Source organism: Acomys russatus, chromosome 16, assembly GCF_903995435.1.
Source record: "Acomys russatus chromosome 16, mAcoRus1.1, whole genome shotgun sequence".
Lineage (NCBI taxonomy): Eukaryota > Metazoa > Chordata > Mammalia > Rodentia > Muridae > Acomys > Acomys russatus.
The window spans coordinates 27,552,295-27,576,415 of record NC_067152.1 but is presented as its reverse complement, the minus strand read 5'-3'; the positions used below and the strand labels follow the sequence as shown (position 1 = coordinate 27,576,415).

General features: G+C 52.7%; 2 protein-coding genes across 7 annotated transcripts in view; one reads left to right on the top strand and one right to left on the bottom strand.

The window, feature by feature from the left end:
- Ezh1 (enhancer of zeste 1 polycomb repressive complex 2 subunit) overlaps positions 1–8,233 on the top strand; it is a 36,997-nt gene extending 28,764 nt beyond the window's left edge. For 3 of the 4 annotated variants that reach the window (XM_051158678.1, XM_051158675.1, XM_051158676.1), the window contains 8 exons: positions 537–577; positions 1,091–1,216; positions 4,164–4,342; positions 4,872–4,967; positions 5,298–5,379; positions 6,007–6,087; positions 6,500–6,584; positions 6,807–7,462. In XM_051158678.1, the coding sequence (XP_051014635.1) occupies positions 537–577; positions 1,091–1,216; positions 4,164–4,342; positions 4,872–4,967; positions 5,298–5,379; positions 6,007–6,087; positions 6,500–6,584; positions 6,807–6,867 (751 nt within the window). In that variant the 3' untranslated portion in view covers positions 6,868–7,462. Of the gene's footprint in view, positions 1–536; positions 578–1,090; positions 1,217–4,163; positions 4,343–4,871; positions 4,968–5,297; positions 5,380–6,006; positions 6,088–6,499; positions 6,585–6,806; positions 7,463–7,853 lie in introns of those variants that run through there. The other variant, XM_051158677.1, reaches the window with a different exon arrangement.
- A 1,240-nt stretch (positions 8,234–9,473) lies between these two features.
- Cntnap1 (contactin associated protein 1) lies at positions 9,474–24,028 on the bottom strand. 3 transcript variants are annotated; one of them, XM_051158670.1, is made up of 24 exons: positions 23,848–24,028; positions 22,836–22,937; positions 22,554–22,747; positions 21,994–22,141; positions 21,702–21,905; positions 21,350–21,534; positions 20,736–20,879; positions 19,815–20,076; positions 18,863–19,012; positions 18,427–18,598; positions 18,019–18,125; positions 17,770–17,889; positions 17,197–17,400; positions 16,849–17,005; positions 16,620–16,747; positions 16,158–16,343; positions 15,525–15,746; positions 14,835–15,074; positions 13,120–13,473; positions 12,859–12,986; positions 11,708–11,801; positions 11,279–11,524; positions 11,121–11,168; positions 9,474–10,686 (listed from the first exon to the last, which is right to left on the bottom strand). In XM_051158670.1, exons 1-24 carry the CDS (start codon positions 23,915–23,917, stop codon positions 10,406–10,408), a joined length of 4,146 nt encoding a protein of 1,381 aa, XP_051014627.1. In that variant the 5' UTR covers positions 23,918–24,028; the 3' UTR covers positions 9,474–10,405. The 3 variants fall into 3 exon arrangements, with proteins under 3 accessions (XP_051014627.1, XP_051014629.1, XP_051014628.1); XM_051158672.1 differs by lacking the exon at positions 23,848–24,028 and adding an exon at positions 23,791–23,809; XM_051158671.1 differs by lacking the exon at positions 22,836–22,937.
- Positions 24,029–24,121: the final 93 nt, after the last annotated feature.

Below are 24,121 nucleotides of genomic sequence, written 5' to 3'. Positions count from 1 at the left end.
GAGCCTCTGCGAGTTCAAGGCCAGCCTTGTCTACATGTTGAGATCCAGAGTGATGAAAAATAAAACCATCACTGTGATAGCGAGCTTCCCTGATGTGTGTTACCAGCTGAAGAGAGGAGAGGGCCCGAGCTCTAGCCACAAAGGAATATATACCACCCCGCACCCGCTCTTCCCTGTCAGCTTCCTCGATGAGAGGCTTTTGCACCCTCGCTGAGAGGCTTTTGCACCCGCCCTCAGAGCTCTGGCAAAGGGAGGAGGCAGAAGAGGGAGAAGCCATAGTGTGATAGCAGGCAGCTCTTGGAGTTTGTTACTTGGTGTTTGGAAAGAAGAGTTATGTTGAATTTTAATTGTGCCAGAAGCCAGCTGGGTTTAAGACAGGCTCTAAAGTTTTCCTATCAAGGTAGCTGCCTCCTGCTAAGGAACTCTGGAAGGGTATCTCACAGTTACAGCGCTGTCCCTCAGAACAGAATACTGTCATCTGTCTGCATCTACCGGGAACCTTGACTCAGATCTAGCCCTTCATTTTTTCCCTCTAGGTTGTGGGCCGCACACTGCAGGAAAATTCAGCTGAAGAAAGGTGAGTTCAGTTGAACAAAGGGAGTAAATTAGAGTGGAGTCCATGCTTAGCATGTCCAAGGTCACAGGCTCCATCCTCGTCACCATGCGCTCTCTCTCCCTTCCCCCCTCACACATACATACACACACACACACAGTTCAGGCGGAGGCCTCACCCTGTGGTTATCACCCTGCTGCACCTGTAGCCAATGGCTACAGCCGAGATGCCCTCTCAGGAGATAAGCCTAAGGCCTTGTGGTCTCCGAGTGTTCTAGTGTGCCGTTTGCCAGGTCCAGACCTCTTTCCTTGTTTAGAGTAGCTGCCTTGTTATCTTGGGCAATCTCCACACCCTACCCACAAAGCAGATAACTCTCCTGTTGTTTGTGCACAGGGGTCAGCTACATTGTCAGATGCTGAGTGTGTCGAAGGTCATGGTTAAAACAAGCCTGCTTTGACTTGAGGCACTGGGACTTTTGGAGGTAGAGCATGCAGGGAGCCTGGTCACAGCAGTGTCATTCTTTATTCTCTCTTTTAGACAACGCTGCTACACAAGTGTACAACTACCAACCCTGTGACCACCCAAACCGTCCCTGTGACAGCACCTGTCCCTGCATCATGACCCAGAATTTCTGTGAAAAGTTCTGCCAGTGCAGCCCAGACTGTAAGAGCACCCTGCTTTCACCATCTCTCGTCCTCTGCCCCGTAACTGCCTGTCGACCTTTGACAGCTCTTTGCTATGCTTTAGGCATTCTACAGGGAAGGAAAGCATGAGCCATCTGGAAGAGTTATGGAGTTGGTTTGTTGTTTTAAATTTAAAAGTTTATTTAATTATCTTATATGTATGAGTGTTTTGCCTGCATGTATGTCTGCACTGTGGGCATGCTTGTTGTCCACGGAGGTCAGAAGAGGGAATAAGATCCCCTGGAACTGGAGTTACAGACAGCTAGCTGTGAGCCACCATGACAGTGCTTGAAGTCAATCCCAGGTTCTCTGTAAGAGCAGCTATTGCTCCTAGCTGCTGAGCCATCTCTCTAACCCCAACTCAAGAGCTCACAAAATCTCAAATCAGCCGGGTGTGGTGGCACACGCCTTTAATCACAGCTCTCGGGAGGCAGAGGTAGGCGGATCGATGTGAATTCAAGGCCAGCCTGGTTTACAAATTGAGTTCAGGACAGCCAAGACTACACGGAGAAACCCTGTCTCGGGGAAAAAGAGTCTCAAAACAAAAACAAAAAACAGTAGGTAGTGGTGATACAAGCCTTTAATCCCAGCACTCAGGAGGCAGAGGCAGGCTGTTCTCTGGTTTCAAGGTTAACCTGGTCTATAAAGTGAGTTCCAGGGCTACACAGAAAAACTATGCCCTGGAAACTGCCCCTCAGAGGTTTCTTCTCTCCTTCTCCTCCCTTCTCGCCCTCCCCTCCCTCCCACTCCCTATACTTTCAAGCAATTTTCCTTTCTCTACCTCATAGGTAGCTAAGATTAAAGGTATGTGTCACCTTTCCTATCTGTAAAAGTCATTTTTGAAGCCTTCTGATGGGGATTCTGTTCTGGAGGCAGGAACAAAACAGGTGCTTCTCTGTCTTCTTCCAAGAAGAGCCGAGAAGCAGGCTTTTGCTGAGGCGTTCTCAGGGTCCCCTTTTCAGGATGTTGTTTTAAAACTGTTAGGACCGGGCATGGTGGTGCACGCCTCTAATCCCAGCACTCAGGGAGGCCGAGGTAGGCGGATCACTGTGAGCTCGAGGCCAGCCTGGTCTACAAAGCAAGTCTAGGATAGCCATTTAGGGCTGGAGAGATAGCTTAGTGGCTAAAAACACTTTCTGCTCTTGCAGAGGACCTGAGTTTGGCTCCCAGCACCCTTATCAGGCAGCTCACAACCACCTGTCATTCCAGCTCCAGGAGATCTGACATCTTCTCTCCTCGGGCATATACACACACTTGACAAACACACAAATAAAAAGAAAAGTGAAAAGAGAAGTTATGTGGATTGAGTGTGGTAGTATGTAACTGTAGTTAGGTTCAGAACTCCACCGTGAGAGTCTTGGTCAGGAGGATCAGAGTTCAAGGTCAACCTGTGCTGCTAATGAAACCATGTCTCAACAACTCCCACCACCTCCAGCTTTGCTTAGCTAGGTAGCGCATACTGTTCTTGCAGAAAACCCTAGTTTGGTTCGCAGCACCCACATCAGGCAGTTTATAAGGATGTGTAACTCCACGGATCTAATGTCACCCTTTGGCCTCCTAGGCCTCTTGCACTCGGGTGCACATGCTCACCCACAGGTATACACACATACTTAAAATTAAGAATATGTATGGAGGGGGCTAGAGAGTCAGTGGCTAAAAGCAGAGAAGCTGGGTTCTGTTCCTAGCACCCTCAAAACCACCTGCAGCTCAAGCTTGGGGGCATCTGACACCTTCTGACCTCTTGGTGCTCATGCATGTGTGCATATGGAGAAGCACACACACACACACACATAAAATAAACATAAATCTTTCAGAAAGTAAGTATGTGTGTGTATGTACGTACGTACACATACATACATACATACATCTGGTAGGAGCCAGGAATGTAGGTGTTCTCCGCTCCTTTTTTTTTTATTATATTTTTATTTTATGTGAATTAGTATTTTGTCTGCATGTATGTCTCTGGATATCAGATCTTTCAGTTACAGACAGTTGTGAGCTGCCATGTGGTTGCTAGGAATTGAGCCCGGGTCCTCTGGAAAAGCAGTCAGTGCTCTTAACCTCTGAGCCATCTCTCCAGCCCTGTGTTCTCTGCTTCTTACCCACCTTACCCTTCCTCATTTTTCTTGCTTGGGGCCAAGCGATTGATGGCAGCCTCCGGGTTTGCAGAAGCCAGTGCCCAGGCCACTGTGCTGTGATTGTCACCTGACAAGTAGCAGATAACGATCTTAGCCACAGCAGATATGTGCTAGTGCTGGGGAGGGCTATGAGAGGAGGATGGTGCAGAGCGGATGCGTTGGGTTCTGAAAATGATGCTTGTTTGATGGGGAAGATTTACTGTGAAAAGCACTGATTTCATCTTCTCTGGGGTTCTGAGAGGAGGACCTGCTAGCGAATCTCCATGTGATACTTAATAATCACACCTGCTTTTTTTGTCTGTTAGGCATGAGTGTGAGGAGTGAGTTAGTAGTGTGTATGTATGTAGACACATGTGTGCGTGCACATGCATGTGCAAGTGCTGCCAGAACTCAAGCTTGGCTGTCTTTCCTCAGGAACCACCTAACTTGGTTTTTAGATGGGACCTCCAACTCCAACTACGGACTTGCTCGTTAGGGTTAGGCTGTCTGTCCAGTGTGCACCAGGAATCCCTCGGTCTGCACCTCCTAGCACTGGGATGCAAGCATGCAGGCCTTGCCATGCCTGGCTTCTGTTTATGGCGTCTATGGATCGTGTTTTTGTAGCAACCAAGCAGTCTCCTGAGTCGGAAGGATTGTCTCAGGGGAAAGGCCAGATGTTCAGGGGAAGGAGCCTTCTGCCCGTTCTGCCACAGCATCCTTGAACATGTCAGATCTACTGTTCCGCTGTCCCTGAGTCTGACCTGTGTCAGCGCAGGCCCACTTCCTAACCATCCCCATCTCCTCACTCAGGCCAGAATCGTTTTCCTGGTTGTCGCTGTAAGACGCAGTGCAATACCAAGCAGTGTCCTTGCTATCTGGCAGTTCGAGAATGTGACCCTGACTTGTGCCTCACCTGTGGGGCCTCAGAGCACTGGGACTGCAAGGTGGTGTCTTGCAAAAACTGCAGCATCCAGCGTGGCCTCAAAAAGGTGAGGTATTTTCCTGGGTCAGGATCACGATGGGAAGTAGGAAATGGTCGCAGGTGTTCCTGTTTCCTTGTCTCCTCTTGGAGGGTTTCTCTATGAAAGTGCCTGACAAATTTTGTCCTTGGTCAAATTAATTGAATTTTCCATCCTACCAAAAAGGAGCAGAGGATTATGTGCCCGGGCATGCTCACATTCTGTTCCCCTTTGGTGTTGGGTTTGAGGCCAAGGCTTTGCACATGAGAGGCAAGCACTTTCCCCTGGGCTCCACCCCAGCCTGGGGTTGCCTCTGCTGCTGTCCACATTGCAGTGTGTGCCCAGATTCAGTCCAGGAGATCCTCAAGGAAGAGGAAGACAGTATCCTGTTTCCTTTACCACTTCGGTTCTGTTTTCCCCCCTCAAAAGCAGAATGGTTTAGACTGCCTCTGTTTTCAGTTGGTAGTTCTTTCCACCTGCCCCCATCACACACGTGCACATGCAGCACTCACCCACTCAGACCCGCCCTGTCATCTAAGGCTTGCCTCCCTCTCCCCAGCACCTGCTGCTGGCCCCTTCCGATGTGGCCGGATGGGGCACCTTCATCAAGGAGTCTGTGCAGAAGAATGAATTCATTTCTGAATATTGTGGTGAGGTGAGTGTTCCAGGTTCAGCCCACGTCCTTACTGGGAAGACACTGACAAGAAACTCTGATTTTCTGTGGGTTAGGCATCTGTGAATCAATCTCTGAATAACTCAGCCCGGTTTTCATGTGGCCTCTCAGGGGATCCCACAGAACTGTTGCAATCCTGAAACAAGCCACTGTTTGTCAAGCATTGGTGTCTGTCTCACTCCAGCCTTCACCCTGGTCAGCCTGGGTGGAGATGGGACTAACATAGCCTGAGCTTGCTCTCCTCCACCGCCCATTCCCAGCTCAGCCGAGCAGGCAACCTGACACTCTCTTGTTCCTTGTCTGCTCCTGCAGCTCATCTCTCAGGATGAGGCTGATCGACGAGGGAAAGTCTATGATAAATACATGTCCAGCTTCCTCTTCAACCTCAACAATGGTACGCCAATGGTATTCCAAAGGGATGCTGTGCGAGTCTTTACCCTAAACAGCCTTTGCTGAAATCCAGGCTCCAATCAGCACTGACTCTTTCCAACAGATGCTACAGTTGAGCTTGGAAGCCCCCTGGGCTCTGGTTCGTTTCTGAGCAGTGTCCGGAATTGGAACAGTGGACACTTCCACCTGAGAAGCTACCCTACCCAGTGGGTGGGAGGAGATCCAAAATTCAGAGGGAGGACCACAGGGGGTGCTCCCACACGAGGAGACTGACCACGTGCTTTTCCCATCTCCTGTTACTCTTGTAGGCTTCACACTCCCCTGACTGAATAGTTTCTGTTCCCACATAACTGATCTTAAACTAGAGCCAAAGAAGCGGGGAGTTGAAGGAGGGCACATGATCCCAGCTTGAGAGGCTAGGGCCAGAGAACAAAGTGAAGCCAGCCTGAGCACAGACATAAATGGCCATAGTGGCACATACCTGTAATCCTGGCACTGGGAAGGATTGCAGAAACTTCTAGGCCACCTGGGCCACAGAGCTAGACCTTGCCCCCTCCACACCACACCACCCCCCAAACAAGTATAGAGTTTCCCGGGGCACTCATGGTTTTCTTTGATTTATGTCATGTAGATTTTGTAGTGGATGCTACCCGGAAAGGAAACAAAATTCGTTTTGCAAACCATTCAGTGAACCCCAACTGTTATGCCAAAGGTGAGTGAGTCTTCAGGAGCCTAGGAAGTGGGGTGGGCTGAACGAACACCTCGTGTCCTGTGATTTTATCCTTCATTCAGCTTCTTTCATGGCTGAGTTACCTTTTTTCCCAAGGATACTTATGATTAATATCTGCCATCATTTTAGACCTCACAGTTTCATACTCTGCTTTTTTCACTGACTACGTTAAAAATGCTTCCCCACAACCATGATTTAAAGGTCACTGTTTTCCCCGAAGTCCCTGGCTACAGTAGCAGAGTCAGAAGCAGAGAGACAAGTGCCTTAATGGCTGCGTTCTGCTTCTGTTGCATTCTATGGGGAATTTGGAGAAAATCAGCCCAGAATCCTCCCAAGTGCAGGAGTAACCAGGGAAGCTCGGAAGCCAGCGAGGTTTGTCCTGTCCTCTCTGCAGTGGTCATGGTGAATGGAGATCATCGCATTGGGATCTTTGCCAAGAGAGCAATTCAGGCTGGTGAAGAGCTCTTCTTTGATTATAGGTGAGGTGGTTGGGACTGGGGCAAGAGTAACTGGTGAAGTTGCTTTGGGGCTTTCAGCAGCTACAGTGGGTGGAGGAGAGGGTCCATAGTTGCTATTGTTTGCCTTAGAACCAGGAACAGCAGCACAAATGTCTGTTAGGAATCGGGTGGAAGTGAGACAGGAGGGGATCCCATCCTGTCAATCACAGAGTAACCTAGTTCCTCCTCCCTGCTCTGGGATAGGTACAGCCAAGCTGATGCCCTCAAGTATGTGGGCATCGAGAGGGAGACCGACGTCTTCTAGCCCTCTGGGCCCCGTGCCAGTGCTGTGCTAGCAGCACTGTCTTGGCTTCAGGCATACACCACTGCTGCGCCAGCTCCTGCAATGTCTTCCATGCTGAGAAACCCCACCCACTCCTGTATAACTAGGCCTCCACTTTATTACAAGGGGACAAACTGCCTCAGTGAAAGGGGAAACAGAGGCGGTGAAGACCTGGTCTCCCAGGAGAGTTCAGATGTGAGAAGCTCCACCTCCACATCAGGGGAGGAGGCCATGGGCTGGGGTGGATATCAGTGCTTGATTTTTCCTCAGCTCCCAAGCTGTGGGCCCTCAGGAATCAACCAGTGCTACCATTTAAACTTTCCTAATCCAGAGGTCTTGTGTCATTGGCTATCAGGCGTTGCTAAGTGAAACCAGGTCCCTGGAGCCTGCAGGTGTCAGGGTTAAAGGTGAGCCTGCCAGGCAATGCAGACAGAACTCAGGGAGAGCCATCTCCGTGACATCTCTGTGGCTACAGGAGGGAAAGCTAAATGCCACCATCCTGTGGACATAGGGAGAGTCAGCCAGAGCCTGGGGAAAGGACTGTCCTATAGACTGCGGGTGGTGGGCATTTTCAGGTTCCCAGGAGCAGGCACCAGTGACCCAGCTCCTTCCAAAGTCCCTTCCAGCTCAGTGGCAGCAGGCCTAGGCTGGGAGCACAGACTGTGCCTGGTCGGGAGTGAGCACTCTGGGTCACTGAGGCGTCCCCTGTGCTCCGGCCCTCCCTCCCTCAGGCTAGGTCCATGGAGCAGCTTTGCTTCTTTCCTCAGGGTAGCCGGCTCTAGTCTAGACTAGAGGGGGAGGTTGTGTGGTTTACTCCTGTCTGTAGTACCTGCTGTTGGTCGTGTCTGCGGGTGGGTGAGGGGTGCCACGCATATTTAGGAGGGTGTCCCAACACAGGGCAGGCTGGCAGGCAGACCACCCTTCTCTCTGGGATTCAGGCAGAACAAAGCACTTTAACTTTCTTTTAGAAGGTCTATAGATTGGAGTGGAGTTTGAGCCAAGGTCTCTGGGGTTCCTGCCCAAATCCCACTTCTGAAGGAGGAAGAGGAGAGTGGAAGATTCTCCAGTTCTGTCTCATCTTCTGAGAGGCAGGAGGAGCTGGCTGACACAAGAACAAAAACCGTAGTCAGCATAGTTGCCTTGGGTCTGGTGTGCTAAGAACAGGGACATTGTTCTGTCTGGAAAGGACTCGGGCGGGTACAGACTGGCCTAGGGAGTGTTAGAATGGGGAACAGGCTCCTTGCTTCCTGGAGAACCAGAGCTCCTCCCGTGGTCCTTGCTAACCAGTCCCTTCTCCCAGGAGCCACAGTCAGCGCTTGTCCCACCAAAGAAGTCAGGCTCCCTTCCGACACACTTGCATGGGACATGCATGCTTGTGCACACACACACTCCCTCACCACACTGGTAGGTACATGCGTACCTCACACTCATCACCCCACAGCTCCTGACAGTAGCCTCTCCCCACACCCCAGTTGGGCTGGCCCTCAGCACAGTTCTGAAATTGACATCTGCCAGTGGCTTGTGTCTCTTGTGTGTATCAGGGATGCTGTCAAGCCTAACTATAGGCTCTGAATTACTAATTCATTCTCTGGGAAACCAGAGACAGGTGGAGGGGGGCTGGCATGAGGAATGCTTTCAACCATGTTGGTTCTAGACTGACCTCAGCTTTCCCTCAGCATCACTGGCAGCCTGCCCCGCCCTCGTCCACCCCACCCCCTACCCCACCCCCCAGCCCACTCATGCTCCATTAGCTGCCGGTTCTTGGTCCCTGCTGTCTTCTATTTTTAATGACGGGTTTCAGCCCTCCTCTTCACTTCTACCCCACCTCGTGTAAGACGATGGGTAAAGCGACGTGGTGGGGACTGGTGGGGAGCTGGTGTACATTTGGCTTGATCGCCAGTGATTTTCTTGCACTTTAAAGTCCTGTGGCTTGTGACCTCTTATCTAATAAAGTGTTAGAGTCCATTTTGGCAAGTTGTGTCCTGTATGCTTGGGCTGGAGGGATCAGAGGTGGTAGCATGGGGGCAGATTGGGCAGAAGCTTTAGCGCTCTAATCACTGCTGTGGGGGTGGGGTGGAGCTGACCAGGGTGAAGCCCTGGTTGGTGCATAGGTTTTGTTTGTTTCTTTTTTTATTTTTTTGAGACAGGGTTTTTCTGTGTAGCCTTGACTGTCCTGGACTAACTTTGTAGACCAGGCTGGCCTCAAATTCACAGAGATACACCTGCCTCTGCCTCCCGAGTGCTGGGATTAAAGGTGTGCGCCACCACAGCCCGGCCAAACTCAGAGATTGTGACTGCCTCTGCTTCCCCAGTGCTGGGACTAAGGTGTACACCGCCACCACCCAGCTTATATGCATACGTTTTGAGGACTAAACATTTCCAAGCTCTCAGAGTAGTTCCCTTAAGAAGACTCCATTCATCCCTTGGCCATGATGTCAGCTACCACACAGAGACTGGGGCTCTGCCACTCTGCTTTATTGGACCTGCTCAGTTGAGGGCACAGCGGGCTCTGCCCTGCTCTAGAATAGAGGCCCAGCAAGTGAGTGAGTGGCTGGCAGGACTCATGAGACATCCAACACAAAATGAGCTCACTCTAGACTGGGCACAGCACAGGACAGCCCACTGAGTTTTGTTTTGTTTTTATATACAAACAGATAATTAAAAAATTAGAATAATATATAGTTTCTCTAGAGAGAGACTTTGCAACAAAAAATATATATAAAGAATACAACCTCCTGGGCAAACGCAGCAGCAGCATTTCTGAGCGGAGGGGGAGGGCTCCTCATGCATCGGAGGGGGCCAGGCCTGCACACAGGCACCGAGGCTAGTGCATATTTCGGAAAGGGGTGGAAGAGTAGAGAGCTGGCTGGGCAGTGTCTGCATCATTGTCTACTTGCAGGCTTTTTATGGCTTTGGCTAAAGCGTGTGAAGCAGCGGAGGTACTAAAGTGCTAAACTGAGGCCTCTTGGTCTCTGTAAAAACAAAAAGGGCGGGGTGGGGGTGGGGACAGTGATGACGTTCTTCCCTCAACCCTGGCTGGGAGGAAGCAGATGGAAGACAGCCGGTCAGCGGGGCAGGGGGGAGGCTCCAGGGTGTGTTTTAGCAGCCTCCCCCCCCCATACCCTCTGCAGCCCCGTAGTCCCCCACATCTGTCCCTGCTGTTAACATGCACAGGAAGGGAGGCATCCATCTCCCCTGCCCTCCGCTGTTAATCCTTGGCAGCAGCTGGGACAGGCATGGCAGGAAGGCCTGTCTCAGCCCCTTGGGCTTCCTCCCGGGGGGCGGGCAAACAGCCGGGAGCCTGGGGGAAGGGGGATGAGCAGGGCATTGGTTTAGGCAGTGAGGCTCGGCCACTCCCTTTGGTCCATCTGTAGCTCTGCCCACCAGACCTGGCAAGAGGGAAGTCATCCTGGTGAACAGAGCCTGCTAAGAAAAGCCAAATGTCCCTGGCTGGGGAGAGGGGAGGCAGGCGTTGAGGGGACTTAGAGGAGTTGGACTTGGTCCCTGAAGCCCCTGTGACTCATTCAGACCTGGACTCCTCCAAGATCTGGGGGAGGTTCTGGTCCCTGGGGCCTGGAGCAGGGGCTGGGGCTGGGGCTGGGGTGGGAACCTGGGTGGGAGCTGGGGTTGGGACAGGGGCCTGAGCAGGGCCTGAAGGAGGTAGGGGAGTTTTGCTGCCAGGATGGGAATCATGGGTGGCCTTGGGCTCATTGGTGTGGTAGGAGCCCTTGTAGCGATGGTTTTGCAGATAGAAGAGCACCAGCATTCCCACAAGCCCCAGCAGCAGGAAGGCCACCAAAACTGAGCGGAAGAAAAGGAACGACTCAGGGAAGGTCTCTGGAGTATGCACATAAACCAAAAGCATCATGTATAACTGTACAGGATATGACCATGTGAGGCCATGCCTGTGTCTAGGTCTGAGTTCTGGCTGATCCCTTGCCCATGTTACTCTTCCCATGTCTCTGATGACTAGTCCTCTGGCTTCTCATTTCTCTAGATGTTGTTACATCGCTATTGCCTCATCCTGTGACTATGGCTGCATTTTAATATTTCATTGCAGCTAAAAGTATGTAGCTGCCCCGCCCTCGCCCAGTTATGTGCTGATGTCAGCATAGCCTGCCTCACTCTCCTCTCTCACATCTAACACCTCCACTCCTCAGCCTTGAAGACAGGAGCTGGGAGGGATGCTGACAGCATGGCCTTGGGAAGTCAGGTTAGCGGTCAATGCTACTCACAGCCTAAGAGTATGGCAACCCATCCATCGTCGTGGTAGTAAGGGAAGTCTAAAGAGGAGAAAGGACTGGTTAGGAGACACTGCCTCAGTGTTCAGAGCCATTTCCCATCACTGTTACCCTCCACCCATCACTCCCTCTGCCTGTGTCTCAGGATTTACCTGGGGGCAGGTACCAGGGATCGAGCTCAGGTGGCACCTCTAAGACAAGGCGTGGCATAGCGCCACAGTTAGACTCCGACAGCTCTCCTTGAACCCGCATGGCCTCCGCTTGCTCAGCAGTCATGGGGCGAGGGGTTCGGAAGTGGCTCTTCAGAGGAGCCACATTGTTGAACCGAACGCCGGACAGGCAGCCCGAGAAGCCTGGGCTGTTGTACCGTTGTATCTCTGGGTCGATGACTCCTGTCTCTTAGGGGGAGGCGGGCCAGAAGGAGGCACTTGGGCACACCCAGAAGCCCTGCTCGTCCTGCACCCATTTTCCCCGTGGTTCCTCACTCCCCTTGCTCTCTGCCCTCCTGCTGCCCCCACCCCCTCACCCTGTTTGAGCAGCTTCACCCGAAGCTCTCCCCAGACTCCTCACAGGCGGCTTACCCATCACACGCCCTAGATACAAGGCCTTGGGCGAGTCCAGCTGGCTGTCCACCAGCAGAGAGAACTTCTGTTCTGTCATCGAGAAGTAGTCCACCTGGGGGAGGAGAAGTGGGCACTGGATGGACACCGCCAGCACCATAAAGGAAGTTACTCTGCCCACACTAGCCTTGCCCCAAATGAACAACCCCAGGGCCAAGGAAGGATTGGCACATGGCTCAAACAATCTCGTTTTGACCCCTGGCTTTTTGGTTTACTGGTAGTTTTCACTTAGACCCCCTTACATTTCTATTTTATTTTTATTTTGGGGCACAGGAGCCAGGCATGGTGGCGCACGCCTTTAATCCCAGCACTTGGGAGGCAGAGGCAGGCGGATCACTGTTAGTTCAAGGCCAGCCTGGTCTACACAGCAAGTCTAGGACAGTCAAGGATAAACAGAGAAACCCTGTCTCGGGGGGGGGTGGGGGAGGATTTTGGGGCACAAGGTCTCTCTGTATATCCCTGGCTGTCACAGCATTCACTTTGTAGACCAGGCTGACCTCAAACTCAAGAGATCCGTGCCTGCCTCCGCCTTCCAAGGGCTGGGATTAAAGGTGTGTGCCACCACACCCAGCTACACTTTGTATTTTGCAGGGAGTGCCACACAGTTCGTCTAGAGTTCAGAATGTAGGAGTTATTTCTCCCCTTTTGCAGGGTGGCTCTCAGGATCAAACCCTGGTGTATCAAGCTTGTTCCTTTAGCCACCGAGCCATCTCACCAGCACCGTCACTGCCTTTGATACAGGTCTCATGTACCACAGGCTGCCCTCAAACTTCACATGTAGCCAAGGATAACCTTAAACTTCTGATCCTCCTCCCTCAACTGAGATTACATGCCCAGTCTGCAGCGCTGGGCGTGGAACCCAGGGCTCATGCATGTTAAGCAAGCTCTCTGCTGACTGGGCCACGCCCCTCTGCCCTGGTGGTGTGACTTTCCCTTCTCAGCCTGTTCAGTGGTTTGTAAGTGGAGTTCAGAATAACTGCCAACCACATCTACTTCACAGAGCTGATGAGAGGGTCATGAGAGGTGACGCATATGAAAATCCCCTATATAGGGTGCCACAGCTAAGGTCATGATGCTGTGATTTAACTGCCCTATCCCCTGTCCATCTGTACCTGGATGAAGAGGTTTCTATAGACCCGGGTGATGTTGACACTGTGGGGCTGGCCATCGGTCACTGGCCGAGTGGTTAACTGGTACACATAGGGACTGGTGCCCAACTGATACCGGAGCTGTAGGGTCCCTGTGGAGCGGGAAGAGGAACATGGGTTCTTCTCTCAGCTCCATGGCCCTATCTTTCAAAGGATTGTATCGTTGCATTAGTCACTATCTGTGGGAGTTCCGGTGGCTGGAGGAAGGAGCCATGGAAGACTTACCGTCTTCCTTGATGAGCACAGCCATGTAGTCACGTACGAAGGAGCTGACATAGAGCAGGACTGCAGGAGCAGAGCTGGTGCTGAAGCTAAAGGACACCTCCTCTCCGGTCACATTGTACACAGGCCCTCGGTATCCGGGCACCGGCCGGCCAGGCCGCGGGTAGTCGGGCAGGCGGTACCCAGGGCCATGGTAGCCAGGCACATAACCAGGGGTGTCGTAGCCTGGAATATAGCCAGGCTCATAGCCCGGCACGGGCCGGCTCAGCATGTGGGAGAACTCCTGGGCTGCAGACCGTAGTGCTGACTGGAGGTTATAGCGCATCCATGTGCCAGTCTCAAAGAATCCGCCAATATCTGAAGCAGAGATACCAAGCGGAGGCCGCAGACTTCTCAGGCGCATGTTCAGAGGGTTTTTATACACACACACTCAGTATCTGCTACTATGTTGGCTTTTTTGTTTTGTTTTGTTTTGTTTCCTTCAATTTTGGAGACATTGTCTCATTTTGTAGCCCAAATTTACAACCCTTCTGCCTCAGCCTTTCAAGTGCTGGGATTACAGGCCTGCACCTCCCCATCTATCACTAAATAGAATAATAATGTGAGAACCCTGGAAGATCATCTGGTCTGTCTTCTGCAATTTACAGACGAGGAAACCTAAGCCTAAAGGATAGGTAATGACTTCCCCAAGAACACACAGTTTATGTGAAAGGCCAAGATTAGAATTAAGACACCCTAACTCCAGCTGGGCGTGGTTGCACACGCCTTTAATCTTAGCACTAGAGAGGCAGAAGCAGGTGGATCGCTGTGAGTTCGAGGCCAGCCTGGTCTACAAAGCGAGTCCAGGACATCCAGGGCTACACAGAAACCCTGTCTTGAAAAAAACCAAAAAACAAACAAAACATCCTAATTCCATCCAATTATGTGTTGTTATTATTTATACTTCCCTGTATTCCCCCAGGCTCCACCCACAATAACCCACCTGCCCCATGATTACCTTGGGCCGACCTTAGGAAAATGTAGTCTGAACATGGTGAATCTCAAGGCTCACCTCAACCAAGAGCCTTGGTTGACATGTTTTGGGAATGTAGAGCTAGGTCAGGAAATGGCAGGAGAAAACATGGATTGTGAAGCTAAGGACACTATCAGAGCTAGGAAGCTTGTTCGGTTGGTGAATGCTTGCCCAAGCATGAGGACGTGAATTCAGTCCCTAGCGCCCACGTGAAAAGCTAGATGCAATGGCACACACTTGTAATCCCATTGCTTAGGAGGCAGAGGCAAAAGTATTCCCGGGACTCTGTCCACTGAGCCCAGCTGGTTGCTGAGTGAGAGACCCTGTCTGAAAACACAATGTAGGTGTAGCTAAGAAACACCCCCATACATGTGCCAGTGCCACCACCACACACATGCACACACATCTGCAGTGGGAGCAACCTGCATGACTTTGACGATAGTGGGAAGATGGGGAAGTTAGTGTGCTTAATGTTGGGACCCCTGCAGTAGCGGCTAGTTGTACCGGCACTCTCTTTTCCTGTATGACTGTGGAGCTTCCCAGCATATTCAAATGCCTAGTTGCCCCATTTAAGAGCTCAGAAGTCTAACAACCCTAGTGTCCCACAATTGCTGACTTGTATTCCCTTCCCTTCCCTCTGACCTCCCCTCATGCACCAAGGCTCTGTGCGCCCCCCCCCCCCAGTCCCTGAACCAGCAGCACTGACCATGATTGCAATAAGGTCCATCAAAGGCCGTGAGGTCACAGTCACACGTGTAGTAGCTGTATCGCTCCACACAACGTCCTCCATGGTTACAGGGGAACCGGGGGTGGGTGCAGTGGCCCGTGCAGTTGGGGAAGGTGCCCTCAGAGGCATTGGCACGACCCTCCAGATTCAAAGTCACTCCATTCAGACGCATGGCCCTCAAGCAGCCCACAAAAGGGCGCCTTTTGAGCTCTGCAGATCCTGGTTGGGAGTTAAGTGGAGAGTCAGGGGCTGTAGATTTCAAGAGCTCCCCTAAAATGACTGTAGAGCCAGAGACAGGAATAAATACTGTGAGTGAGAAAGGGGGCAAGAGGGCTAGGAGGATGGACTAGAATATAAGGGAGTGGCCAGGCATGGTGGCGCACGCCTTTAATCCCAGCACTCGGGAGGCAGAGGCAGGTAGATCACTGTGAGTTCGAGGCCAACCTGGTCTACAAAGCGAGTCCAGAACAGCCAAGGCTAACACAGAGAAAGCCTGTCTCAAAAAATCCAAAAAACAATATAAGGGAGTGGAGGAGACAAATGGCTCCCTGGCTCACTCAAGGGGCAGAGAGGATTGGAACATGGGCTTCCTGGCAACATGGAGCGTGACCCATGAGAGTGTAGGAACATGAATGGAGGCTTTCTCCCTGCTCCTGGGTTGCTGCTTACCAACATAGAGGGGCTGGTCATACTCCAGCCAGATGTAGGTCTGCAGAGGCATAGGCCTTAGCACCCAGGGCCGATGGTCCACTCGCAGCCGGGCCTGCTTCACATTGATTTCAGCCCGGACCAAATGCCACTCATCGTCATTGAACTCGAAGTCATCCGAGTGCACTGTCAGGTTCTCGTCCCCATTGCCAATATCAAAGGCGAAGACCACATCCCGGGACGCTGGACAGCATGGCAATAGAGAAAGGGGGTTCTGACCCCCCCCCAAGACCCCTCATAGTGTTCTTGCCCAATATAATCCCTCTCCTCACCTAATGGGAGCTCCCTATATAGTCCCCCCACTTAGTTCACAGCATAAAACAAAACCTACAAATGGCTTAAAACCACACAATCTGTTGTCCAAATTTGCCGATTCCTGGAATCAGTTTCCCAACTCCTATGCCCGGACTAGCTCCTCTTTTCATAAGTAAAGGGGCCAAGGAGCTGCGGTCACATAGGCAGACACTAAGACAGTAAGCTTAGGACCTTTCCCTGCCACCTCTCAAGAGGGTGACTGCCCTGTTCCCTAATCCAGCCTCCGCAGGGTGATGTCCCACTACGAGCCACATTCTTCCTAGTCTGCCTACTACTCACTGTTGAGTTCCACTCTCACATAAGGTCGGCGCCACTGGCAGAAAGGGCCCCCCATGTTCTCTAGGAAGACTCCGGAGGGAGCCGAGGTCCTGAAGTAGAAAGAGACGTCAAGGCTGTGGTTGGCACGGATTGGGGGGAAGCGCAGTGCGGCTCCAGTGTGGAAGGAGACGGTGTTCCAGGAATTGCCTGCAAAAACAGGGCGAGGAAGGCCTCATCAGGGAAGTTGGAGGGTAGGGCGAGTAGGGGAGCCTCAGTGGGCGGGAGGCAGGGAAGAGCAGAGCAGGCAGAGTTGGGGAGACTCGGAAATGGGGTGAATGAGGCGCAGAACAAGGAAGGTGAGGGTCAGATCACAGCAGGAGCGTCTGGCCATGTGACCTAGAGATCCCCAGTGGGTGGTCAGGCGATGTAGGTTTTGGCAACAGTCAGTGCTGGAAAGGCACACCAAAGGAGTCTGCCACTCACGGTCGCCATAACAACGCAGAGGCCGCAGGAAGAACTGAGCTTCGGAACTGGAGCGGTTTGTATCCCCCACCACTATCTGAGTGACAGGCAGGTGGTCCACGAAGGTCAGCAGTCCCTTGTCCGTTCTCCTGTGGGAGCGGGATGCAATGACTCAACCCTGCCTCTCAGCTGCCCCGGGGGGGATCCCGAAAAAAAAAAAAAAAAAAAAACCTGCCTCCCATCCCCTCACCACTGCGGCTGGTCTGCATCACAGTTGCAGTGCAGGGCAGGGTCCACACAGCTCCGGTCCAGCCCACAGGCACAGCGCTGGATCCCAGGCTGAGAGCCTCCCCAGTAGAAATGTTGCTCCTCATTTCGGCCAATCCAAAAGCTGTAGGGGTAGCCTCCTGGGGGAAGACACCAGGCAGCTTCCAGGCCCCGCCCCTCCACTAGCGTCTGGGTCCCTCATACCCAGGTACAAGCAGCCCCGACCCACCCACCCTTGCCCCCACCCCAGGCTGTCCTCCAGCTGTGCTGCCTTGCCCTCCCTGCTGCCGCCAGCCTCAGCCACCTTGCCCTCCCTGCCGCCAGCCTCAACCTGCAGTGTTGAGCAGCCGGGAATTGTAGCAGGAGAACTCGATCCACTGCTCACAGTGCAGGGAAGCGTTGGCCAGAGCACTGACTTCTTCCCAGGAGGCGTTCCAGTACTGGATGGCCCCCAAAAAGGGCCGCTCCATGCTGGAACCTGTCACTCGAGTGGTCCACAGCCTGTCATGCCGCACAACTGTCCATGCTCGGTTCTCTGGAAGAGACGGGACAGAGCTTTGGCTGGACGTAAACACGTTCTCTGTCTCCCTCCTTGTCAACCCACCAAACCTGCAGCCACCTAGGAGCCAGTAAATGTGGCCAGCCACTTCACTGTAGCCCAGCTTTGGACCCTCCATATTGGAGGATAGAGATGCGGCTGCTGGAATGGCCAGAAGCTGGAATTTATCTGTAAAACTACAAATTTCTAGGTGTCTCCCTTCTACACTGTCCTTTCACCGCCCCCCACACAAACACACACTACAGTTTCATCTTGCCCCCCCCCCCCCGCCTACAGCTTCCCTGGCCCCCACATCTCCTACATTGCCTAGTCAACCCTCCATCCCCACCCATCAAAGCCACTCACCTCGGATATCACAATACACAACAAATGGCTTCAGAGGTCCACTGCCATCAGGATCAATGGTGAAGTTTCCAGAAGTTTTCCCACTGAGGCGATAAGCTTCACAGGACTCCTTATACAAAGCTGGTGGGGGCAACAAGGCAATTGTGGAGCTAGACAGCTAGAAGAATGGTCACCCCTACTATCCCCAACAGCTTCCTGATTCCCAATAACCTTCCTCCGATCTCCGACCCCCTGTACCATCGAGCTTACGTTCATGGCAGGTAATGCCCTTGTAGCCAGTGAGTTCACAGTAGCAGATGAAGTCATCCCAAGACTGGTAGCAGCGTCCGTCATGCTCACACATGTTTGGGCTGCATCTGGGGAAGGGGTCAACACCAAAGGGAAGAGGCTTGAAAGGCGATCATTCCCAGTTTTCCAAAGTACCAGGGCACAGGGACACTAGATAGTCTACAAAGATCAAGTGCTTTCCTCCCTTCTTCCAAAAGAAGGCAAAGTACATAGCCCCTGCCAAATAAAACCTTAGGACTGAATAGAAACTTTCTTTGAATCCTGGGCACCTGTAACTTTGCAGGAAGAACATTAAAAAGAAAAGGCCACTCGGACTATAGGAGCCGGCTTCAGAGGGATCACTTGATAGGGAGAGAACCTTCTGGATACCTGTCGGTGATGCCACATGTGTCAAAGAGGACCTCAGCAAAGTAGCCAAGCCTCCGGAACTCCACCAGAGTCAGGTTGACCAGTTGACCATCCACCTTGAGCAGCTCCATGCAGCCGTGGAATGCTGTCTGGTTGGAGTGGCAGCCCCATCGACTGGCTGGTTTGGGACAACCTGGAGCAACCACACCTTGTAAGGCCCTTTCCGTGGAAAGAACCCAGAGACCCTCCCCTGGTGAAATGCCAAGAAGGAACCCTACATACATGAGTGGAAAAAGGATGCTAGAATCAAAGTGCAAGTGATGGCAATGACCTATATATACCCCATGGTCTCAGAGGTGAGAGGGGGCTTGGTCCTTCCAATAGTCTCCATGTGGCCCCATCAGAACTGAGTTGGACCTTCCCACCAAGAGAAAGGGCAAAGTTGCCCCACACTTACCACCAAAGAAATATGAAGTCCCCGTGCGGATCAGCAGTGGGTATGAGACCCTGACCTCTGCCCCCTCCACATCATCAATACTGATGACTGCATGGTTTTCCTGTGCCACAAAGTTCACCTCGTGCCAGAAGCCATCGTTCAGGCGGTACCCTGGACAGGAAAGGAGGATGGTGTGAGTGGGTGGAAGCACAATAAGAAAAGATTGTGTTTTGGGGGGGCGGGGTGCCTTTTTTTTTCTTTTTTGTTTGTTTGTTTGTTTGTTTTTTTGAGACAGGGTTTCTCTGTAGCCTTGGCTGTCCTAGACTCGCTTTGTAGACCAAGCTAGCCTCGAACTCACAGCAATCCACCTACCTCTGCCTCCTGAGTGCTAGAATTAAAGGCGTGGCAGCAGGGTGTCTTTTTGTTTTGTTTTTAAAGAAAAAGATTGTGGTCTTTGTGTGCATGAGTGGGAAGGCAGAAGGAGGAGTTGGATGCCCTGCAGTGGGAATTACAGGGTGGCTGGAGAGCTGTTCAACACCCAAGCTGGGTTCCCAGCCCCTTTGCTGCGGTTTTGAATCTCTCTGTATCCCAGGCTGGCCAGGAACTTACTATATAGTCGTGATGGCCTCAAACTTACGGTTTTTCCTGCCTTGGCCTCCCAGATGCTGGGATTATGGGCATACACAAGCCACCATGCCCAGTGGGAAGATGGCCTTGAGTGGGGAAGCAGCAGTTCCTCTCTGGATCCCAACAGTAGTCTGAGAGCACCCCATTGTTAGACTTCTCTCCTTGGGCAGTGGCACCTCTGCCGGCTCCCTTCACTGTCCATAACCTTAGTCATTGATTGACACGGTGTGCAAGTTGGAAATAACTGACAGACATCTCCAGGAATCCTCCAGAACCAGAGAGTACCTGTTTTGTTCTAGATCCCACCCTTTTCTAGCCAGCTTGTGCCTCCCAGAGAGCCTCTCACCAGCAGCAAACTGAAGCTTCTTGCGGCCTGTCTGCGCAATGGACACGTTGACTTGCCCTTCGCTAAGCATCAGTTCCACGTGACCCAGCCCATCTCCCAAGCGGGAGAAAAGAAGAAGCCCGGTGAGGTCCCAGGTGCGGAAGCGGAAGGAGACTGCCAAGCGGCCGCGGCGGGGGAAACCAGGCACTTGGACGAAGTTGTGAGGGCCTCCGAAGTTGATGGGGTGTGGGACGGGATCCAAGCAACGGAAAGCCACGTTACCCTAGAAGGGAATGTGTGGATGTATCAGGACAGGGAAGCCTGGTACTCTCCACAATGCTCTTTATAGGTTAAGACCCAGGTGTGAGTTGGTGGTAAGACCTCCAAACTTAACCCTTCCATCCTCCGCAAGTATGTCTACATGTTTGTAGAAGGGGTCCAAACAAGCCTGCCCTCTGCTCCTTTGTTTGCTTTTTATCATGAATCCCACTGTCTCCAAAGCAAAACCTCATTTTCCTCCTCTTCTGACGCCTGGACCGGCTCACTACTAAAGGGTGAATGTCATGTTGATCTGTGAAGTCTTTTTTTGTTTTGTTGTTGGTGGTGGTGGTATTTTGTTGTTGTTGTTTTGTTTTGGAGACAGGGTTTCTCAGTGTAATTTTGGCTGTCCTAGACTCACTTTTTAGACCAGGCTGGCCTCAAACTCACAGAGATCTGCTTGCCTCTGCCTCCCTGAGTGCTGGGATTAAAGGCGTGTACCACACCCGGCCAGATCCGTGAATTCTTGGTACTCCCCCAACACCTGAGAATCTGACTGTTGAGAGTGGATCTGATCCTGAGCAAGATCTCTTTCCTCGCCACCTCTTAGCTTTCCAAGTGGCTTTAGTGTCCCTGTCCTCCCACATGCGCGGCCCCCCCCCCCCCCCCCCGCCGCCCACTGGCCTCGAAGGTGATCCGCGAATGGCGCCGCACTGCCATGTCCGCAATGTCGATCCGGTTGTAAATCACATTTTCTATGCAACCACGGAAGTTATGCCGGTAGGCCAGGTTCTTACGTGCTGCACCTACCAGACCCCCGATGAATATCTGTAGGAAAAGGTGAAAAGAAGTTTCCCTGGGTTTAGCGCCTACCTTTCCTGTGCACGTGCACCGTAAGTACCCTTTCTACAGTACTGGGCCCAGTTTTGAGAAAGAACTTGGACCACATTTCCCCAGTTTGAGTGCCAAAGCTTGTTCAGGTTTGAGCCTTAACGCCGCCATTAGTTGGCTGCAGGCCTTCAGCAGGTCAAATTGTTTGTCTTGGATACTTTGGAGACACCGGGTCTTTATCAATCGCACAGAATTGTAAAAGGAGACTCGGGGACAATTTCTACTTTTCCTGGTACCCTGAATCTGGATTTCTAGACCCATTTTAGTAGATCTGTGGTAAGGACTAGAACAGTAGATATAACACTCTCTGGCATGTGTTTACACACACACACACACACACACACACACACACACACACACAGCAATCCATTGTCACACTCCCAAAATGGTGTCCCACCCATGGTCACCTCATTGTCCAGGTTCAGCCTCTCAAAGTCACCGTTGAGCACAAAGCGATGGACGTAACCATCCAGGGTGAGATTTGCGTCTCGGCCATATCGGTCTACCCTCACATAGTGCCAGCTTAGGTCGTTGAGGACGCCGCCAGCACTCACTGTGGTGTGCCCAGGTCTTGGCTGGATGGGGCTGCTGCCTGAGGGCCAGGCAGAACACAGTGAGGACGCCAGCAGGCCCTAGCCCTCAAACCAGCAGCATTCCTCAACACAGAGCACCAAGCGCTACAGAAGGGCATTTTGGCTCAGCCGGTAACAGGAAGGACCAGGCTGAGGCAGGGCAGCCCTCTGTGGTTCCGAAGCTCACCCAGGCTCATGTGCAGCAGCAGGTGTGCCCCCTGCAGTTCAAGGGTCACATAATCCCCCTGGGAGCCCTCGGTGTGCAGCAGTAGCCCGTCCTTCTCCTCCGTCTTGAAACTAAAAGCGAACACGTCCCAAAGACTTTGGCTGACCCCTCGCGGGAAGCGGTACGAGATGGCATCGTCGCCGTCAAAATACAGTATGTTGGATTCTGTGCAAAGGATTGTGGGTGGGCAGGGGAGCTGGGAGACTGTCCCTTCTCAAGATCCTCGTCCCTCCCCCGGCCTCCACACCCTTACTGTAAGGACAGCCATAGATGCCCAGCCGCAAGCCGATCTTGCCGCGTGGGTTCCAGGCCAGTGGCACGATGCGGATGTAGCGAGCGGTGAAATGGTAGTGTAGGTCATGGCGTACCACTGCCGACTCGTTGACGTTACCGAAGAAGGTCTGTGGGGGTTGGGAACAGTAATAACCGTGTTGTCCCCATCCTCAACTTCCCTGGGCAGCAATGACTTTAAACCTCCCCACTCTTGACGGGAGCGGGATAGGAATTCACCCCCACCTTCCCTGCCTCCAAGATTGTATACAGACTAGTTTCCCGGGTCTAGGGTGCCCCTATTATTTCTTCAAAGCACAAATCTAATATCATTGCCTTCAGGGAGTTCTCCTAGGTTTTACGCTAAAGTGTGTTAAACCTTATGATTGGCAGGAAACAATCAGAACTGAACTAAATGCCAAGAGGAGAGTCCTCACCTGTGCCTCATGCTGTCCCCTCCCCTTCCCTTCAAGCTAGTGCCCAGCCCAGGACCCAGAGCTGGGGAAGGCTCCCCAAGTCTATGCGCCTGGGTGCCAAGAGTACCGCGTTGTGCCCTTGCTGGTAGAATGGTGTCCAGCTGTCCACACGGTCCCCGTAGAGCAGCATGTAACGTGTGACCCAATCCCAAGAATTAAAGGCTCCCTGTGTGGCCACAGCCCGGATCCGATGCTTCTTCATTAAGTCTATCTGGAGCCAGGGATTCGGGTCCCCAATCCGGGGTGACCATCCACTGATGCCTACAGAAGGGGCAAGGGCTTTTACCACCCACTATCTTCTCTCAGCTCTCTGGAGTCCTCCTCCCCTTCCTGGTTTGGGCAAGCTCACCGTGCAGCCGGGCAAAACGGGCTGTGGTAAAGAGCCCATAGTAGGAGGAGGCGCCCAGGGACCGTGCATACAGAGGCCCCACCAGCTCCTCATTGCAGCCATCTGGGGAGGGGGGTTGGGGTGGGGTGGGAGTAAGGAAATGAGCTTGTTAGTATGACCCCTCTTCCAAAGGCTGGGCCCACTTAGCGGTTGAACCGCCTCTTCACTGCCCCCTTGTGGCTGACTCAGCCCTCCTTGGAAGCCGTGCTCTCAACCTGGGTTTCAGCAACAGCTGCTCCCTCAGCCGAGCTTGTCTTCTTCTTGGGGGTCAGCCTTTGCCTCCATCTCTAGACCCAAAGCCCATTTATAGACCTTGCTAGCCCAGAGTCTGCCCTGGCTCAGTACTCCCCTAAATACAACACCAAAACTTCAGCGTACTTAAGAACCTAAGTGGGCTTCAGAACACAAAATTAACCCCAGCCTCACCATCAATTCCGTTCTTCAACCCTCCCCCACCAAAACATGCACCAATCCCCAAACCCAGCCCCCTCCCAATCCCATTCTTAGCATCATCCTTGCCCTTAGTCAGGGTCACCAACTCTTATTTGGATTCTAGCCATAAAACCCAGCCCTAACCACAAATCCCACCTAGTCCCTGAGCCAGCTCCAAATTCTAGTCCTAGTCCCTTGGGGGGTAAAAACCTCAACTCTAGCCTAGGTCACCAATACCGCATTTATAGCCAACCCTAACCTCAAACCCAGGCAGTGGCTCCTGCTTGGATTAACAGCTCTAAATCTCGGAATGACTGGGAGCTCAGAGCCCAGCCCTAGCCCTGTGGCGCGCACGCAGCACCCTCCAAGCTGCATTGCGGAGCGGAGCGCTGGGGAGAGGCAAGAAAAGATGGGAGCGTGCAGGCGTGCATGGATGCAGGGAAGGACCGGCGACCACCTAGCCGCAATGCGGTGCGGGACTCACCCTGCAAACTCTAGACTCCTGCACCCAATCCCACCTGCCTCTGAGACCAGCACTCACAGTAGCCCCATCCCCGAGCTCCAGAGACCACAGCGGTGAGCAGGATGCTGAAGAGCCGGAGGAGACACATCTTGCGGAGCTGGCCAACCCTGAGTGTCTGCCTTCTTGTGCCCTGCTCTCGCTAGGGCTCCCGTTCTGGCTCAGGTGCCCCAGCTTTTCTCCTGGGCTTCCTGGCTGACCGCTGTTTTTCCCCCCGTCCTTACCGACCCTTTCCACTCCCCTAACCCCCTCTCCTCCCCCCCCTCCTCCCTCTCTCTCCCTCCCTCCCTCTCCT